At 39.5% G+C, this 18,050-nt stretch overlaps 1 protein-coding gene across 5 annotated transcripts in view; it reads right to left on the bottom strand.

Moving 5' to 3' along the window:
• The window catches only part of XRCC5 (X-ray repair cross complementing 5), a 50,181-nt gene extending 32,966 nt beyond the window's left edge, over window positions 1-17,215 (bottom strand). For 2 of the 5 annotated variants that reach the window (XM_069020958.1, XM_069020962.1), the window contains exons 1-9: window positions 17,136-17,215; window positions 14,717-14,830; window positions 13,993-14,176; window positions 12,256-12,304; window positions 10,594-10,716; window positions 7,686-7,874; window positions 4,756-4,870; window positions 2,982-3,120; window positions 807-919 (exon numbers count right to left, since the gene is read on the bottom strand). In XM_069020958.1, coding sequence (XP_068877059.1) covers window positions 807-919; window positions 2,982-3,120; window positions 4,756-4,870; window positions 7,686-7,874; window positions 10,594-10,716; window positions 12,256-12,304; window positions 13,993-14,176; window positions 14,717-14,830; window positions 17,136-17,153 — 1,044 coding nt within the window. In that variant the 5' untranslated portion in view covers window positions 17,154-17,215. The other 3 variants (XM_069020960.1, XM_069020959.1, XM_069020961.1) reach the window with 3 other exon arrangements.
• Window positions 17,216-18,050: the final 835 nt, after the last annotated feature.

Consider the following 18,050-nt stretch of genomic DNA (forward strand, 5'->3'; position numbering starts at 1 on the left):
TTAAGCCTTTGCCTAAGGCTTTGCTAATACTTAAGTCTTGGATTTTCTAAAGGAAATCACCTTGTGCTGGATAACTTTTACTAAGGTACTTGCACAAAGTAAGTTTGTTACAACTATCAAGGACAACAAATAGCAAAGTCAATACCACAAGTAGAAATAAATGCATTACAAACACCAAGCACCTCACAGAAATATGGAGAGGTTTTGAATGATTTGTCTAAGTTCTAAGCTTTCATAAATTTCATAAAAATTTCATAAAAACATAAATTTCTAAATTTATGTTTTGTCACAATAGAAAGAAACAGCAAGTCATGGTTCACAAACTAATCCTTATGGAATTGAGAATGAATGGAGTCAGTTTTCAGGCTTGCTTTAACATTAAAGTAATGTTGAGGGAGAAGCTTCTGTTAAGAAGCAGCCATACTCTTAGCTGGACAAAGCCCAGAAAGGCTGCTGCCTGAGCTGAACAAAAGACAGACCATCTTCTGTTGCAGATCTGGCACTACTATTAAAGTCTGTGAGATGTGAGACCACAATACCTCTGTCTTCACTTTGCAGAGACCTGAGTTCAGTGGCTCTGGCTTCACTTGAGGGTCCAATGGCCACATTTATGAGCTTCTCTCCTTTGCAAGACCACACACTGCTTACATGTACTAGAATCAGCAAATAAGTCACCCCTGCATACCTGAGTGGAGATGCCCCATTCCCAATACTGAAACCCAATACAACACTCTAGTGAATTCAAACCAAGATCAAGTGTCTTGAATAACCCAGGAAGTTGAATAGGAAGACATTTAGCATCACACCTGAGAGGATCTAGTGAATCCCAAAACAGAAAAACACTTTCCTTCTGTTTTGTATTTCATTTGCTCTTCATCTTCCTTGGAAAAAGGAACTATATCACTCCCATACCGAAAACCTGGAGAACAAGAGAAGAGCATCTGGTAAGCATATGGGCCTACAATTTTAACACCGAAATTAGCTCTCTGAATATTTTAACAATGCACTCGTGCCCCACAGCTACGATCCACACATGCTCATCAAATTACTTTCCCTGTTAGCAAAAAAAAACCACACACCCATGGACACATTTTGTACTTCGAGAACAGCAGTTGCACTCCTTGTACATCATTTTATGTAACGCAAGTACCCTCAGAGAGCAGAAAAGAAAATAAGGGAACATCTTGCCTAACAAAGTTATGCTCACAGAATAGATTTAAGCAAATCAGAATAGATTTCAGCAAACAGATTGCAACACTCTCTGCAAACATAATACAAGCAACCTCAAACATACCACAAATCATAGCACAAGAGATGACACCAGGAGAGACTCAGAGAATAAAATGTGCTAACAATGGAAGCAAGGTACACAATGGAAAACCAAAACACTCTTGTATGCAGAACTGGTCTTTCTATATATTTCTGTGTTTTACTTCCCATGCCATACATTACAGGTATATCTCCACAAAATAGGAAGCTGTAATTTCTCAGAGGTATCATCTGTTCCAGCTGCTTATTTCCTATCTCAGCCTCCAATATCCTCCCTGTAACATCATCACTTTATTATATTGCCACAGACTAAGGATGATATCCTCAGGTGTGAAGAAAGTAGAAGGAACAGAGATAAATCCCTGGATGAAAAACCTATAAGCAGATATATTTTCCTGCAAACTGAAAAGCAAACATACAGGCAGAATGAAAGAAATTTCAGTACTGGTGCTGCAAATACAAAATATTGCCTAATCGTGACATTTCTCAAAAGATTCATCTAAGTCCAGGATGCATCAGTAGCTCTTTTAGCATAAGAAATATCACACCACTGTCAGGGAAATCTTTTATCACTTTTGTTCACATTGAACTGCTCACCACTTCTTTTTACTAGTATCCCACAACTACTTACTAACTGAACCAGTCAGAAGATTACGTGACAACAGTCACAAATCCTTCAAAATGCATTCTCTGTAAGAAGTGGATTTTTTTTACACATAGTTCTGAAGTTGTAAAACATAACTAGACTATCTTTTAACCATCACTTCTGCTTAAAGAAAAGGTCCCATTATTGCTGGGACTTTATCTGATACTCCTATGAAAAATCTATGAATGCTAGACTTGAAATAGATTAAATTAAAAAATACAGCTTATTCTAATTTTCAATTTATGTTATTCAATTGACAGCACTCTCTGAATAGTGTTATCTGAATAGTTCTGCTCTTTATAGTTAATATACTTGCCCTACTTCTGTGGGATTGAAACAGCAAAGGAAAGGAAAAAAACTAGTAACAAAATATATCTATACCATCACAAAAAATGAAACAGATTTGCTTAACACCATTTTTACAAGTAAGCACACTACTTCCTGCTGTTTCTGGGGCCTGTAGTCTTCTAAGGAAACTAATCTGCTCAGAAAGAAGCTGCAGGTCAGAAAAAGTATTCTGCATACCAGTACTTCAGATTGATCCTGTTACAGTACAGCAAAGCTGGTACTCTTGAACACTAAATCTTCCTTTGATGGCTTCATCTTTCCAGCTGCAGAATAACTAGAGCAGTTGCTCATCTACAAAAAAGCAGCACTATGAAAGCAGTCATGTTATCAGTACAACTGAAGATCTAAAAACAGAATAGTGGTAGCAGAACTACTCACTACAGAAGTGAGGTACAGCCCTCCACAGAGCACAGTTCAGGAAGCTGTAGTGCCTTCCAAGCTCGATCTGTTGTTATTATTGGTGGTGGTGGTGGTGGTTTTAGTCCTATTATTATTATTCCTATTATTGTTATTCTTACTACTGGAAAAGTCAGATTTTTAAAAATATGTGAAGACAAAGACTCTCATGTAACAGTCTCTGTGTTCCATCAGCCTACAGAGCCTACATTCTAGGATCACAGCTAGGCTTCAAGGTATAGAACTAAAAGGCCCTTGGGTGACCTAAGAGTCCAGCCATTGTCTTCCCCTTGTCTTCAGGGTGCACATAAAGATGTCATACCTTGAATAGTATCATCTTTCTGAACCTCTGTCTCATCATCATCATTCAAGCAGTAAACAGTTTCTTTTTGCACATCCTCTCTTCTGAGGGTTTTAGCATCCACAATTGTCCAAAGTTTTTTCACCCTCTCTTCTGTGATCTTGATATAAGAATTCAAAGAAAAGGAATGTTTAACATTTCAGTGGGATCCAGAGTACTTACCAGAACACAAAAAAAATCCTTAGCCTGAGTGCTGCATTGTTTTGCCAATAAAGAACTAATAAAGACAGTGTCAAATGATGCATCTCTGGCTGCCACCACAGTGCTTTCAGTATTGCTTCATCTGTATGAGACCTAAAATGTGAACTGTAGCATATTGACAGCATACTTGTCCTGGTTATTCATTAAACCTGTAGGTTAAGCCATTTGTGGAAGTCTTTGGGTCACAGGATACTGTGTAACTTGCTTGCTATGCAATTTACTACCTCCAACTGTATAAATACTTTTGACAAAGCATTAAGAAATATATTAAAGATACACTAAGATTCAAAGTTCATTCAGCTTGTTTGGCCAAGTTTTCCATCAGGCTTACTACACTACAGGATAAAAATACCTTATATTACTGCAACTTCCCCAAAAGGCAAAAAAAATCCCAGCTGCATTATGGGACTGAGAAGGGAAAGAAGGAGTAAGTATTTACAGTGAGTGAATGTTTCCCAACTACAGGGAAATAAAATTGCTTTCTTTTCTCTCTGCTTAAGTGAAATTGATTGTATAGTTAGTACATGAGAAGAAAAGTGTAGAACTGAGCAGAAAACAGTAAAGACAATATATTGTCAGTATGACTGCTGTATGACCTCAGGCCAGTCACTCAGTTCATGTTGCTTATTCTTCCAAACTAACTTTATTTTGTGTGTAAATGTCTTTGGGAGGGGACTCTTTCTGTCTATTTGCACAGGTCTGGCACAATGGCCTAATAAAAAAATTATTAATAACTATATATCGAAAGTTGATGTCTTTCAAGGATAGTATACCCATCTCTCAGAATTCAGATATATTTCAGCTTCATAATATCAGACTCAGTTTCATGTTGAAATAACAAAATAATTAATCCCCATCTCACCAGATCCCTCAATACTGCCACACTACAGTTACCTATTAACTATTCTCTAACTAGAAATTTGTACATTTTATGTCTTTAAATACACTTACTTTTTCCTAGCACTGATTAAAGGAGCCATATAAACCCTAAGAAACAGAATGGCCCCAAGCTCTGCCAAACAGTACAAACAAGCTGAAAAAAAAGACCTTTTATTCCAAATCTGAAATAACAACAGATGTGATTTGAAACAATGGCTGGTAAAACATTTACATCCACCATTTTACACACACATCCAAAATTCCTCTTGTGTCTAGGGCTTAAGAAATATATATAAAGTCTTACATATCACTGATGCTGAATGTAAATCTTCAATCACAGCATTCTTAATCAGGGTCATCAACTTCAATACCATTAAGTGCCAGACTAGACAGCAGTTACTCCTACTTCTGTACCTTATGAATTTTAGTTATTCAACGAGTGTATGGTGAAGTTAAAGTTGCTGTGGGAACCACAGCTTTAGATGTACTAAACCACAATTTTAGATGTACTGGCTTCTAAGCAAATAAAAATCTCTATCCTTATTATTTGGATGTTGTTTTATCTTTTATTTTCTTAGCCTTAAGGAAAAAAAACATGCAGCTGCACCTAACTTGCTGCCAAATGACACTAAAACATTTCACTTTATGTACTTACTGATTTGTAGGCCACAATCCTTATAGACAAATTAGGACCAATAGTGAGCTGGCAGGGCCAAGGGATAGACTTTCTTTCTATTTTCTTAAACATTGAAAGACGTTCCAGGCTCTCTCTAAATGAAGGAATCAGAAAAACAGAAATGAACTCTGGCAAACTGTAATTAAGTATTATTGACAAAACACTCTCCTTAAGGAAATGCAGGAGTCCAAACTGTTTCCGATTAGATTGCATAAAGCATTAGAAAATAAACTGTATCAATAATCTTATCATTAACCATTGTCAGAAAAGATCATGAAAAAAAGAGGTGGTACAGTAGATTATCCCCATCTTGAGCCTTTATGATGGTGTGACATTAAGGCTCAAAGGCACTGTGTTAGGTCTACTGATAAAACTACACAATTGCTTCTTAAGCATTTTACATTCATCTGTGCTCACCCAATTAGGGCAAGTAGCGAGCTGAACAACACAAATTAGAAAAGGCTCTCTAAGTGGTAAAATGCTTCCTGTAGTGCTGCTGAAGAAATAAAGAATCCAGTTGCAATTAACAGGATTTTGTTTACATAGGAATTAACTTTTGACACTTTATTTTATACAGTACTAATGAACTCATTAATTTAAGAGCATTCTGTCAGAGTGAAGGAAGTTACTTCAACTATTTCTAGCCTAAACAGCAGATATACAAGTTCAAAAAAACACAAAAAAAGGAACTGCAACGAGTTTATACTAAAAAGTGTAAACTTAATTGCACAACTTTTAGCAATGGAGTCCAAAATCTAAAATTCACAGTAATTTATAATATATTATTGTGAATTCAAATAGGCTTGCCCCACAGAACAGCTTTCAGCTAATGCAAACTATTTTGGCTATTTGGCTGTAAAATTCCAAAACAGAGAAAATTCTCAATTTTTTTTCTGTCATTGCATGATAAAACAAAGATAAAACAATACTGAACTCATCTTTTCCACATTGTGATAAAACCTGGAATCTACCACTCTCTTGATGAAAGCACTTGTCTGGCAGAAATCAAGATCAACTCCTAAAAACATCAGCAGAGAATTCAACTTGGCATTCTGCTTTTCAGGTTTCCTAGTATGAACAGGGTTGATTTTTCAAAATTCTAAAAGCACAGTGAAAGACAAAAATGCACTGGGATTTTTAAATTAGATAAACATTGGATTTTTAATTTTTTTTTCCTTAGGGAAAGGAACGGAGGATTTTTTTTCTAGCAATAAAGACATCAATACAGGATTTTTAAAAAGAACTTTCTACTACATCATACTGCAACACATACATTCAACGATGAGTACAAATCAAATACATAAGTGCCAAATGCCTAAAAATGTAATTTAAGCTCAATTTATTATCTCTAATTTCTTATATTTATAGAAGAAAAATGCTGCCTGTTACCAAAGATGACACAGTCAATAAAACCCTTGCAAATGTACATTTCCACTTGTATTTTATAAACACAACCTTTCTCCTCCGCTCTGCAACCCTTCCCCCAAAACCCAGAGGCAGCAGAAGTACCTCCTGTCTAACAGACCGAGTATCATGACTTAAAACAGCACAACAAAATCTCCTCACTCCCTTTCCTGGCACAGCTAATTTATTTTTACAAGAGTTGAAATATTTTTACCAGCAGGAATAATGAATCTGGGAAATGGAGAGTATATCTGAGTTGGACAATTATCATGACAGACTGGCAAAACCGACTTCTTAAAGCTTGATAAGCAACTTAATTGCATCTAAAACCTCACATATTTTTAAACAACTTTTGCAACTAAAGCTTTAATCTACTAGCCAAATGCCTATTTATCCAGAGATTTTGGATTTCCCCTGAAAGTATGGCACAAAGACAGCTTGTAGAGTAGAAAGAGTCTGTGATAAAAAAAGTATAAAGAAGCCAAGCCACATGGTAAGATTCATGCATATGGATTATCCTAAAGGATAAACGGGCCAGGAAAGATTCTGCTTTTCTGTGCAGTCTTCTAAGCAGTGACAAAGCCTGCTTTTTTCTAGAGACTCAGACTGCTCTGTTGACTACTACAGAGACAGTGACACATGTCTCTTCACTAATGCTCAAGGAGCAGCTTCACTGGCTGCTGAGGTGCAAAGCTGACCACCTGAGCTGGGGGAGGGAAGGAAATCCCACAAAGAAATTGATGAATTATAGCATACAAACCTACAGGGACGACCCTCATCTAAAAATTACCTTTAATAACCATGTTACAGCCATGGTCTGCTAAGCTTCCTGAAAACCACATTGTCTAAAAGATCACTTTCCATAATTGTAGAACAGAACTACTGAGACAGTAACATCAGACCATGATAAGGGACGTAGATGCATTTTGTCTGTTTCCCAACTGAGACAACACCTGTGTGGAAAAGTCTTGGATATATTAGTCACAAGAAGTGAAAAATCATCTTTCAATTCTTGTATTAGGAATGCTGCTGAAAAAGTATATAGCTTGTCACAGTGGCACAGCAGACTGTGATTAAAGAGCAGGATTCAACAAACAACATTTACTCAAAGCATTTGTGGGGGTTTATCAAACCAGTGAGCTAGAAGAAGTCTATGACCAAGGAACAAAGGCTACCATTAAATGTAGATGTTCAAGCTGCACTATGTCACAAATTCCATCTCTTTCTAAAACATGTTTTTGAAATTACATTTATAAAAATGTTCCCTCCAAAATCCTCCAACACTAAAAATGGAAGAAAATTGATTTTCCCCTGAAATCTGTAAGCTCTTCTACTTATTCTAAAGCCACTGAAGAAGCTGTATGAAATGGACTGAGTATATATTAAGTCATAAAATTCACTGACTTCAATGAAACTATGATACGACTGATTATTTAACTTCATCTTTTGGAGAAGAAATCAGAAAGTAAATCTATAGTACAATAAAAAGGATTAGCCAAATTTACCTGAAAGTATAAATTTCTTCCAGCCCTCCTTCTTCATCCAAAGTATACATCAGTTTCCTCACCACATCAATACCTTGCTTCTGTCGTTCAGTTAAATCCTTTCTTGGAAAAGAGTTTCTGTGCATATGGGCATGTACACTGGCACTTGTATCTCCACTTCCATCATCAACACCCACTGAAAATGGCAGACTAAGAACACAAGAAGAAGCAGTAATTTTGACTTTCTTCCTTATTAAAATAACCAATCAAAACAAAAATGTTCTCAGGATCAACGATTTCTATCTAGCTGCAGTCAGATGTATAAAGAGCCACAGGACTTGCAAAACAAATTCAGTAGTATTTCAAGTCTACTTGGCATTGGTAATGTCTTGACCAGAGTGATGCACCAGTTCTGAGTATCGTGCATCAATAAAGACATCCACGTACAGGAATAGAGTAGACAGTAAAGTCAATGCTGATTAGAAAGTAAGATCCATTAAAAAAGACTGAATAAAAATAAAGCCTGTAGAGAAGGAAATTAGAGGGCAAGACAGCCATAAATATACAAAGCTGTTGCAGGGAGGAAGGAAAAAATCAGTTCTTTGTATTCTGCCTGCACTCCAATCACACCACGGAGTCAGGTCAGATTGTCAAAAACCTGATAAAGGCATTTCCAACTATAATCTCTAAAACCAACTGCCTGAGGAGAAAGAAGAATCTCCATCACTGCAAATCTTTATCAGAAGATTAGACAAACACTGCTCAGCAATGGCAGACATACACCTGACCCAGTCTGAGGTAGAGGATTGCTCTAGATGACTTGTTAAAGGCCATCCATGCCTGTGACTCTGTATTGGCTCCAAATGCCAGCAAGCAGGACGTTCTCTGCTGTGGAGCTATTAGGTATTTCTGGAACAAATGTTACTCTTTGAGATTTTAATAGCTTAGAACACTAGGTGAATTTCTGACTGAAGATGACACATTTTTCCTGCACTTCATGAATCAGATTTTAAAGTTTAGCCGGGGGTTATAGATAAAATGATTTTGCTGCTCTTCAAAATATAGGAGAGAGTTAACTAAGTATAACAAACACAGTAGAGAAAGATGTGTAAGATCCTCTACCCTGTGCCCCTGGAAACACCTGCAGATTTTTCAGGTCTTTCATCTTTTCCAGTTTTGAAAGAACCACATGATACCTCTTACCACATTTCCACAAAGTGAAATAAGTTTAGCATTGTATTATGCTTTTCAGAAGCAGCTTACAGATCTCTGCCATACTTTCACCTCATTAGTCCTCACTAAACTTATCCATGAAGCAACACATAATAAGCAGAGTTAACACTATGCACAACAGTGTCACATATAGCAAAATTAAAGATCAAGCTTCAGCAAAGTGTTTGGTACCTTTTTAGGAAGCAGATTCCACTGATAAAATAGAGAAACTGTATTTTTAAGTTGATATGGCAACATCAAAAAGCTTCAAACCTCTGATAGGTAAAAGTTAGGCTACGTTCACTCTACAATGCCCAGAGACTGCTGTGATTAGAAGTACGTAATACCCAACACTACAGCATGTGCTTGGCACCTGAGAACAGGGAGGAAAACCAACCATCTGCTGCATGTTACAACCTAATCTATAAACAGGGCATAAGAGATGGAAGCATGGGTTACAACAAAAGGACAAGTTATAGCAAGAAATTATTTTTAAATGAGCGTTTTACATTTGTACATGTAAAAATCAAATAATCCTTTGCTCGTGTGGCTGGGAGACAGGGTGCAAATCTGCAGCCAACCCTGCAACAGCAACATTTCCTTTGTGCTTCATAGACAAGGGACCAGCAGCTAAATACCAGAGCTCCAAAGATGTACTCTGACTGGCAGAGGTACTCAGATTCATGGTGTCACACCCCCAATGCCAACAACAGCTCAAATAAGCCAGGAGGGGCATGTCACATTGGAAGCATAACTGCTTTTGCTGTGTAGACAGAAACTGACATTTTTGCATTCAGCCTCCCCTAAGCAAAAGCAAAGCAAAGATTTTTTTGTGGAGGATCAGTCCATGATTTTCAGTTACATTTTCCTACCTAACCCCTCTTTTATCTTCCAGATGGGTTGGCAAATGGTTTAGATGAATTTATTATTAAGTTCACAACATTGTTCATTACAGAATGCTGGATCTAGGTAAAAGTATATGGTCTGCAGTAAAACTAGGGCTTTAACTTTCTCCTGTGTAAGTATTTATTATAAACAGCAACACACAAAGTTTTGCTTTTAAATAAACTCCACTAGAAGGCTCACAGCTCCCAGGTGCCATCACATGCAACAGCTAATACAGACCTTGACACCAGCATTGGTTCTTCAGATGAGTACCTATATCTACAGCGTGACAATCAAGGGACTCCTGTTTGAACACTTAAGACACTGTTTCCATTTTCCAAGCCCATCATTGTGAATATAACCCTTCTCTTCAGACCTGCTCTTCTACTGAGACCAGAATCAAGCTACTCATATCTGCAAGACTACCTCGTTATTTCTTCCCAGTAACTTCCTTACCTAAAAGGATCTAGGCTGTTGCTGTGACAAAACCACTGTTTCTGAGACTATTTTTGGCTGTTTCCCAATTCTCTGCTTATACTGTTCTTTTGTCTCCCATTTTAGACTTTGGCTCTAAGCTATAAGCTTAAGTGGAGAAGAAGTCATCATCTTAACATTTATTTGCACATCACTTAACCAAGGGGACCTGGTTCATAACTGGAACTCATGGTATGTATAACTGATAGAAGTACTTAAAATAATCATACTACTTACTGGTACACCTCTAAAGAAACCATACACCAGCAGATCACCAGCTATTTCAAGATAATTATTAAGAAAGAATAATTTCACTTTAAAAAATGGCATAGTATAAAACAGCCATTTACATACTTACAAAAACTGAAGTGAAATTCCTGTTTTCTTCAAATTAGCAATGATAATTCCCAGCTGATCCTCACTGACAGGACTACTAAGGTCTGTAAACAGTTCAATGTGTCTCTTCTCATATTTCTTTCCTCTTAAAATAGAAAAAACATTCACATTTATTGAAAATATTATGAGGCCACTTTTTAATTATTTCCTTACAAAATAACAACAAAAGTAATATAGTTGTAATTACTTTTACCAAAGAAATATACTCGTAAAATGAAAGAAGCAAAAAAACCTACTTGGTAGAAGTTGTTCTACCATAGGTTATTTTATTTATCCTACATGTTTATATGATTCTCCCTCCTACCCTAAAATTGAGGACTCTAGCCCTGTGGCTGTATAAATCACTAACTATATCTAAATGAATGGAATTCTGCCAATTTTCACCAATGTGGATAAAATGCTAATAAAATATGTTAGGCTGTTTGTGGATTACACTGGTTATTTCCTTTGCAGCTGTAAGTCTGTTCTTGTGGAAACATATTTTAAATTACTGTTGCTGGTGGGGGTTCCATTTTAGTAACCTAATTCAGTAGATTCATTGGAGAAGATGGACTGTCAAGACTACTTAATGCACTAAGAAGTAGTAACAATACAGATCAGGAAGGCTGGCCAATGACAGAACAAAATTCACTTGAACTGGTACAGTTTTGATCTGGATAATCAAGCATAAAAGTGATTTTCTTAAATTTTTACTCAGCAGTATTTTCTCAAATGAAGGTAAATTCCATATCACAGTGGCTGGTGTATATAGGCAACAACAAAACCAGTTGCTCCACAGCTATTCAAGACTATAATGCCATAAACACAGTAATTTTCATTCACAACTCAGTTTTAACCATTAAATGGATACAGCTTTCCACACTGATTAGACCTTACTCATAAAAATACAAGTTGCATCACCAAGTCTAGTCTTCTGCACTCACACTTAGATCATATAACCTTTTTAGAAACATGTTCAAGCTGTGGTTTGAGAGGAAGTGCAGTTACTTTCCTTTCCCTGCACCATTAGTTCAGAGAGTGTTAGAAACACCTTGCCAGCCTAAATACATTCAGTGGCAACTTTGTAACACCTGATGTCAACATTTTTTCTCAGCTTAAACAGTGTTTTTTCCTACTGCACCTTTGTTTCCTACAGCCTGCAAATTTACTAACAGCCACCTCATCTCCAACAGTCTTAAAATCTTTAGGCTGAACGAGTTCACCTTTCTAGTTTTGCTTTTTTTTTTTCCTAAAATGCACCATCACATTTAAACTTACTAGCCCTTTTCTAAGCATTTTAACATCCAGATTAACACTTTTTGAAAACAGATCACAAGGAATGTGATAGAAAGTGAAGCCTTTGTGCCTTCTATAATGGCATTAATAGTCCCATGGCTCTACTACAAAGCTGCCAGTTGCCTCAGAAAGCTCTCCAATTGTCTGGAGAAGTCAGATGTCTCAGGATTCTTCAGAGACAAACTTCTGCTGTTTATCTTTAACGTTTATTTAAATTTTTTATTTTTGGGTTTTTTTTTTTTTAAGAAAGCACTTTCCATGTTTATACATACTGGAAATAGAAGACTGACAAGAAATCAGATCAGTGCAAAGTCAAAATTCTGTAAAAGGCTTCGGGTTACATACTCACATTGTTTCCTTCTGAAGCAAGTCCATACACACAATAATAGCATCCAAAACTAAGCAAAATTAAGAAAAACCTCAGAACATGAATCAAGTAACAAAAAGTGTTTTTCTTAGGAAACAATTTTATGTTTTCACTCCCTCTCAAAGACTGACAAACACGCATTTTAGTTAAGAAATACTCTTTTGAGATAAATACTTTGCAAATAACTCATGTGCAAGTGGTTCCTCTATAACGTGTTTGTATTGTGATCTTGTCTCTGCCCCACTTACCCAATGGAACACTAAAAAGACTGCTTCAGATCCCAGCCTCTTAACTGTCAATGAGAGACTCAAGTCCAATGAAGGGACAATCTAACCTTTAGAATGTCACTCTGAATCCACCAACAAAATTTCAATATATGATACCATTTTCTGATGCAAGTTTTTCTTCTAACCACCTGTATCTGACAATCTCTTCACTTCTTCCTCATCACAGTTTCCACTGGGAATGTGTGAGCCAGCTGGCTGGCTGCACACTTCTCTGAAACAGCTCTGACTGCCTGGATAGAGCTCACAGCAATCATTTTATGGCCAGAGAGAGACAACACAGGAAATTGAACTGTATGTAAATGAAACACATGAAGAACACTATATGGGTCACCCTTTAAAACTCTTCACCTTATATGTAACTAGGAGTAGAATACATTCAAACACGAATGGCATTCAAACCAGGAAGAGATATTTGGCAATGTTAGAAATACTTTATAAATAAATCAATCTGATAAACCTCTGTTCTGCTCTCTCTGGGATGGAGCTAGTTTTCTTCAAAGTAGCTGGCATGGGGCTGTGTCTTGAATTTGTGCTGGAAACAGTGATGATGATATAGGGATGTTGTAGTTGTTGGTGAACAGTGCCTGCACAGAGCCAAGGCCTTTTCTGGTTCTTGTACCACCCTGCCAGTGAGGAGGCTGGGGGGGGGCACAAGAAGCTGGGAGGAGACACAGCAGAGACAGCTGACCCCAACTGACTAATGGGATATTCCACACCACCTGGCATCACACTCAACATGTAAAGCTGGGAGAAAGAAGGAGGAAGGGGGGATATTCAGAGTTCTGGTGTTTGTCTTCCCAGGTAACTGTTAAGTCTGATGGAGCCCTGCTTTCCTGGAGATGGCTGAACACCTGTCTGTCCATGGGAAGCAGTGAATAATTCCTTGTTTTGCATTGCTTGTGTGCACAGCTTTTAACTTCCCTATTAATCTGTCTTTATCTCAACCCACAAGTTTTCTCCCTTTTACCCTTTCAGGTCTCTCCCCAGCCAGCTGGTGGGGGAGTGAGCAGGTAGCTGTGTGAGGCTGAGTTGCCAGCTGGGCTTAAACCACGACTGGTTTCTGGTACTTCTGCTGACTTATTTAATAAACAATATTTTCATTTTATTAAAAAGCATAAACCAAGTTCTGTAATGCTAGTTTTAAAAATACATGCCTTATTTGAGGCCTAAAATTATATTATTATCTTTGTTCTCTTTCATTAACAGAACACTTCATAAAAGCAATGATTCCTTAAGGTCAAGGCTATATCTGTTAGCCTAAAAGAATGTCAAAAAGCAGCTAAATTAGCTTTCAGACAAACTTACAACCACAAATTAGCTCAACTCTAATAGCAGTTAAAACTTGGGAGGCTGAACCCAATTTCACAACACTGACTTCCTGTCTCCTATGTAGCTGAATCAGTTCAAGAAGTGCTCTGCAGCAAAAGGATACAGTCTGCTTGTTCAGAGCCTGCTTTAATCACATCTTGAATGTCTTCCAGCAGATCAAAATCTGGCAGCTTTAGTGACCTATGTACAGTAATGTTTTGGTATTGATCCTCACTGGCAAGGTCATTTCTAGTGCCATTAGTGCCAAACAAAACTACAGCAACTTCATCTTTACTCTCAGCAAACACCTGCAGATAGAGAGAACACAAAACAGGTATAAAAACACAGGTAGATTCATACATAACTATGTTAGGCAGATTACAGCAGGCTGAACTCATTTTGAAACATTAATTACAATGGATTTACTGTTTTTTTTACTTATTCAGTGCTATCCTCTCAAAATGTAATCTTACAGTGTGTTCACAAAGTTAGATATAATTAAACTCACAAATTGACAAGAGGCTATCTGGGAAAAAACAAATGAAACTGGCTGGTTCAGTCCTCGAAATGAGTCTTCTGTGTGGCAATTATTAAGTGCTGAAATATTTTAGAGAAAGAAACTTTTCCCTAAAAGTTTCTACTGCCCTGAAGAAAAAGGGTGACCAACCCAACTATCACATCTCATGCACAAAAAATACAGCTGAAACAAGGAACACTGTCACTCCCATATAAACAGAGACCAGTTCTCACTCATTCCTCAGTTATTTCAATTATTAGTAAATGAGGAAAATATTTCACAGATGTTATTGTTTCCTCTCCCTTTTTAACACCTATGAAGTCACACACACCTGTCGCTGCACAAACTTTGTCATAATCTTCTTGGCTTGGTCAAGTGAAGACTCTTCACCAGGAGAAGAACTGCTCATTGTAAAGCCCACATCCAGGCACAGCACTATTGCCACCTGGAAAGAATAAGTAAGAATAAAAAAATAAAATACAAGTATAATTACTTAAAAGGTTAAAAGGGTACACACAAAACCAAAAAATTAAACTACATTACAACTGGTTTCTTTTCCAGTACTGTTAATAAGAGATAATGGTGGGAGACAGAACTGGTAGAATTGCACTGAAAAGAAAATAATTTAATCCTGTACCACGTTGAAGACATTTCAGTGGAAAATACAAAAAAAAATCCTCTGTTACACAATAATCTGTAAAGGGCATGCAATTTCTACACAACCCCATGAATGTATTAGGGATCTAAGGGCTTTTCTGCACTAGGAAGTTAAACAGATATTTTAGTTGACAGTTACAAGGATGAATTCCAATTTCAACTTAGGGGCTTAAATCCCTCAAGCTAGTCCATGTTCTTGCATTTCTGACCACCTCTTTAACTGATCTATATGAAACACTGCCCAAGTCTGCCCATAAATCCATTTATAAGCTGGAATTAAATAAAATTGTTTCTTGCAATTTCTCATTTGATTCTAAGTTCCTCTGAAGTTTTTCACAGACTCCCCTTATCTTGATTAATCATACAGATGAATGTAGTTGCAAGAGGAATTCAGCAAAATGATACCCTGCATGTCCAAGGCCAGCTCAAATTTATTCTCATGGATTAAACCGAAGTTCCCTAAATATCCAACAAAACCTTGCTTGATGGGCTGCCAGTAGATTAAATTACACTGGCTGAAAAAATTATTGTTTGCCTGAACACAGGAAGGTTGGAACCAGCTGACTTGTTCTAAAATTAAAAATATACCCAATTCCAGAAGAAATGAAGCTGCCAAAAGGATGTGGGCAATAAATCATAAATCTGTCAAGTGACACAAGATGCAGAGTCTGCTTTTGCAAAGCAAAATGGATGAACAGAGAGAAAAGGTGTTGGTCTAAGCTCTGCAAAAGGCCTTGCAAGCAACTCCAAGTACCTTTCCAAAGATCTGCTGAAAGAACCTAACCCTTTTTGTCACCCAAATACACAAGTCTTAAAACCAAGTTAAAGAAAACTTGCCCAAGTTAGCAGTCTAACGCTCTGCATTAGCAGCTCTCAAGCTATTTTCCTATCCTCCTTCTTTTCCCAGAATATATTGTGCACCTCCCCTGTCATTTTAACAAGCACTGGTTTAATTCCCTGCATCCTCCAAGGAGAGGAAGAGAGAAAAAAAGAAAGAAGGCTTAGCAGCAGAGCTCCACAAGTTGTCTGGCAGGTTATACTCAGTCTCAGCACTCTATTCCTCACTCTGCCTTCACCAGTAGCTTGCCTGGGAGCTGGGAACGAATGCCTCAATCAGCTAGGTCTGCAAAAGCTTAGAGAAGAACAGAGGCAGTTACTGTGTTCTCTCAAGGGCCTTGTCAGTGCCCACCTCCAGCCTGAGGAACTACTCTACCAGCATCAGCAATTGCAGACCCCCCTTAGCTTGGTGCTGTCCCGCCTCAAACCACACAATGGCTGGCAGCCAAATCCATCCTGTTGTCCAAAAGAAGTAAAGCTCTCTTCACAGGTGACACTAGAGAACGACACTAGAGAAGCCAAAGAAGTGCAGGAACAAAGAGCTGCTGTTTTCCCTTACAAAACACACAGTCGAGTGTCAAGTGCCAACACGCTCCTCTGGAAGGCAGCAAACCCAAGCTCGGTGCCCGTTCAGGTACGTGGAATCCTCCTTCAGGGTAACCTTCCTCTCCGTATCTCTCCATCTGTTCCTAACCTCTGGGCATCTCACCCAGTGCTGCTGCTGTCAGGTGCAGGGTCCCGAGGGACACCTTCCCGATGCTCCGCACGTGTGACCGCAGGACAGCACTGTCACACTGAGCTAAACCAACCTGCTCTGCTCAAGTACTGGTAAGGGCGATATGGAACAAGCCTGCCTTTATCGCTGACCTCTCGGTGCTGAAGTAGCTGTAATAAAGCGAAGAGAGAGACGGCTACAGCAGCACAGATAAAGCTGTGTTTAACAGATACTAAACTGCCCTGTACCACAAGAGACCTAACACAGCTTTCACCAACAAGATTCCTTAAACGCACCACACATACAAACTGCATTTTCAACAGAGCAAAGCCAGTTCTACCATTATTTTAGCAAGAGCAATGGCAATTACTGCTGCGGGAGCTGCACTGTGCTCTAAAGCGGAACACTGATTCCCTTTGAGCTAGGCAGCTTTGTACCGCCAGCGGCCCGCCGGCCAGCACGGGGAGGAGTTCCCCGGTGTCAGGGATGGATGCGTGTGGGTGCCCGGAGGCGGCGGGACCCCCGCACCCCCCGCCCTCACCTTGCCGCTGGGCGCCATCGCGCTCGTGCCGGGACGCGGTGCGCCGCGCTCAGCGCTCCGCCCGGCACCGCGCCCCTCCCGCCCCGCGTCCCTCCGGGAACACGGCGGCGGCGCCTCGCGTTCCGCGGCGGGGGCAGCGCCGCCTAGCGGCGGGCGGGGCTCGGGCGGGGCCGCTGCCGGCTCTGCCCCGGCCCGGGCCCCGCGGTTGGGCTGGGGCCGGTTCGGGACGGGCTGCGGGGGGGAGCTGGGCTGGCTACGGCCGGCTATGGAGTGGCAAGGGAGATGTCGGGTGGCCCCCGCATCTTTCTCCTCAGGTCTGCCCCCACGTCAAAGTGCCACGTCTCGCAGGCGTGGCTGTCATTTTGGCCATAGTGCGAGCAGAGCGTAGCCAAGGACAAGCCTGGGGTGAGTGGACTGGGGTCCCTGAGGAGAGGCGGTGGCAGGGCAAGTGTCAGAGGCTCTTCTGCCCTGTCCTAGAGCACCTCCTGGTTCCCCCATCCCTCACCCATCGTGATGTAACCGCTGCCATCAGCCCGGCCCCACACAGCTGCTCAACTTATCCCCCACCAGCGGGATTGCAGAGACAAGCAGAAGGGGGAAAAACTGGAAAACTCGTGGGTTGAGATAAAGACAGTTTAATAAGAAAAGCAAGAGCCGTGCACACAAGCAAAGCAAACCAAGGCATTCATTCACTGTTTCCCCAGGGCAGGCAGGTGTTCTGCCATCTCCTGGCGAGCAGGGCCCTATCACGTGTAATGGTGACTTGGGAAGACAAACTCCACCACTCCAAATACCGCCCCTTCCTCCTTCTCTCCACTTTCTATACTATGATGTTATATGGTCTGGAATATCCCTTTGGTCAGCTGGGGTCACCTGTTCCAGCTGTGTCACCCCCAACTCTCTTGCCAACATGGC

The sequence above is a fragment of the Aphelocoma coerulescens genome, chromosome 7, assembly GCF_041296385.1.
Source record: "Aphelocoma coerulescens isolate FSJ_1873_10779 chromosome 7, UR_Acoe_1.0, whole genome shotgun sequence".
NCBI lineage: Eukaryota > Metazoa > Chordata > Aves > Passeriformes > Corvidae > Aphelocoma > Aphelocoma coerulescens.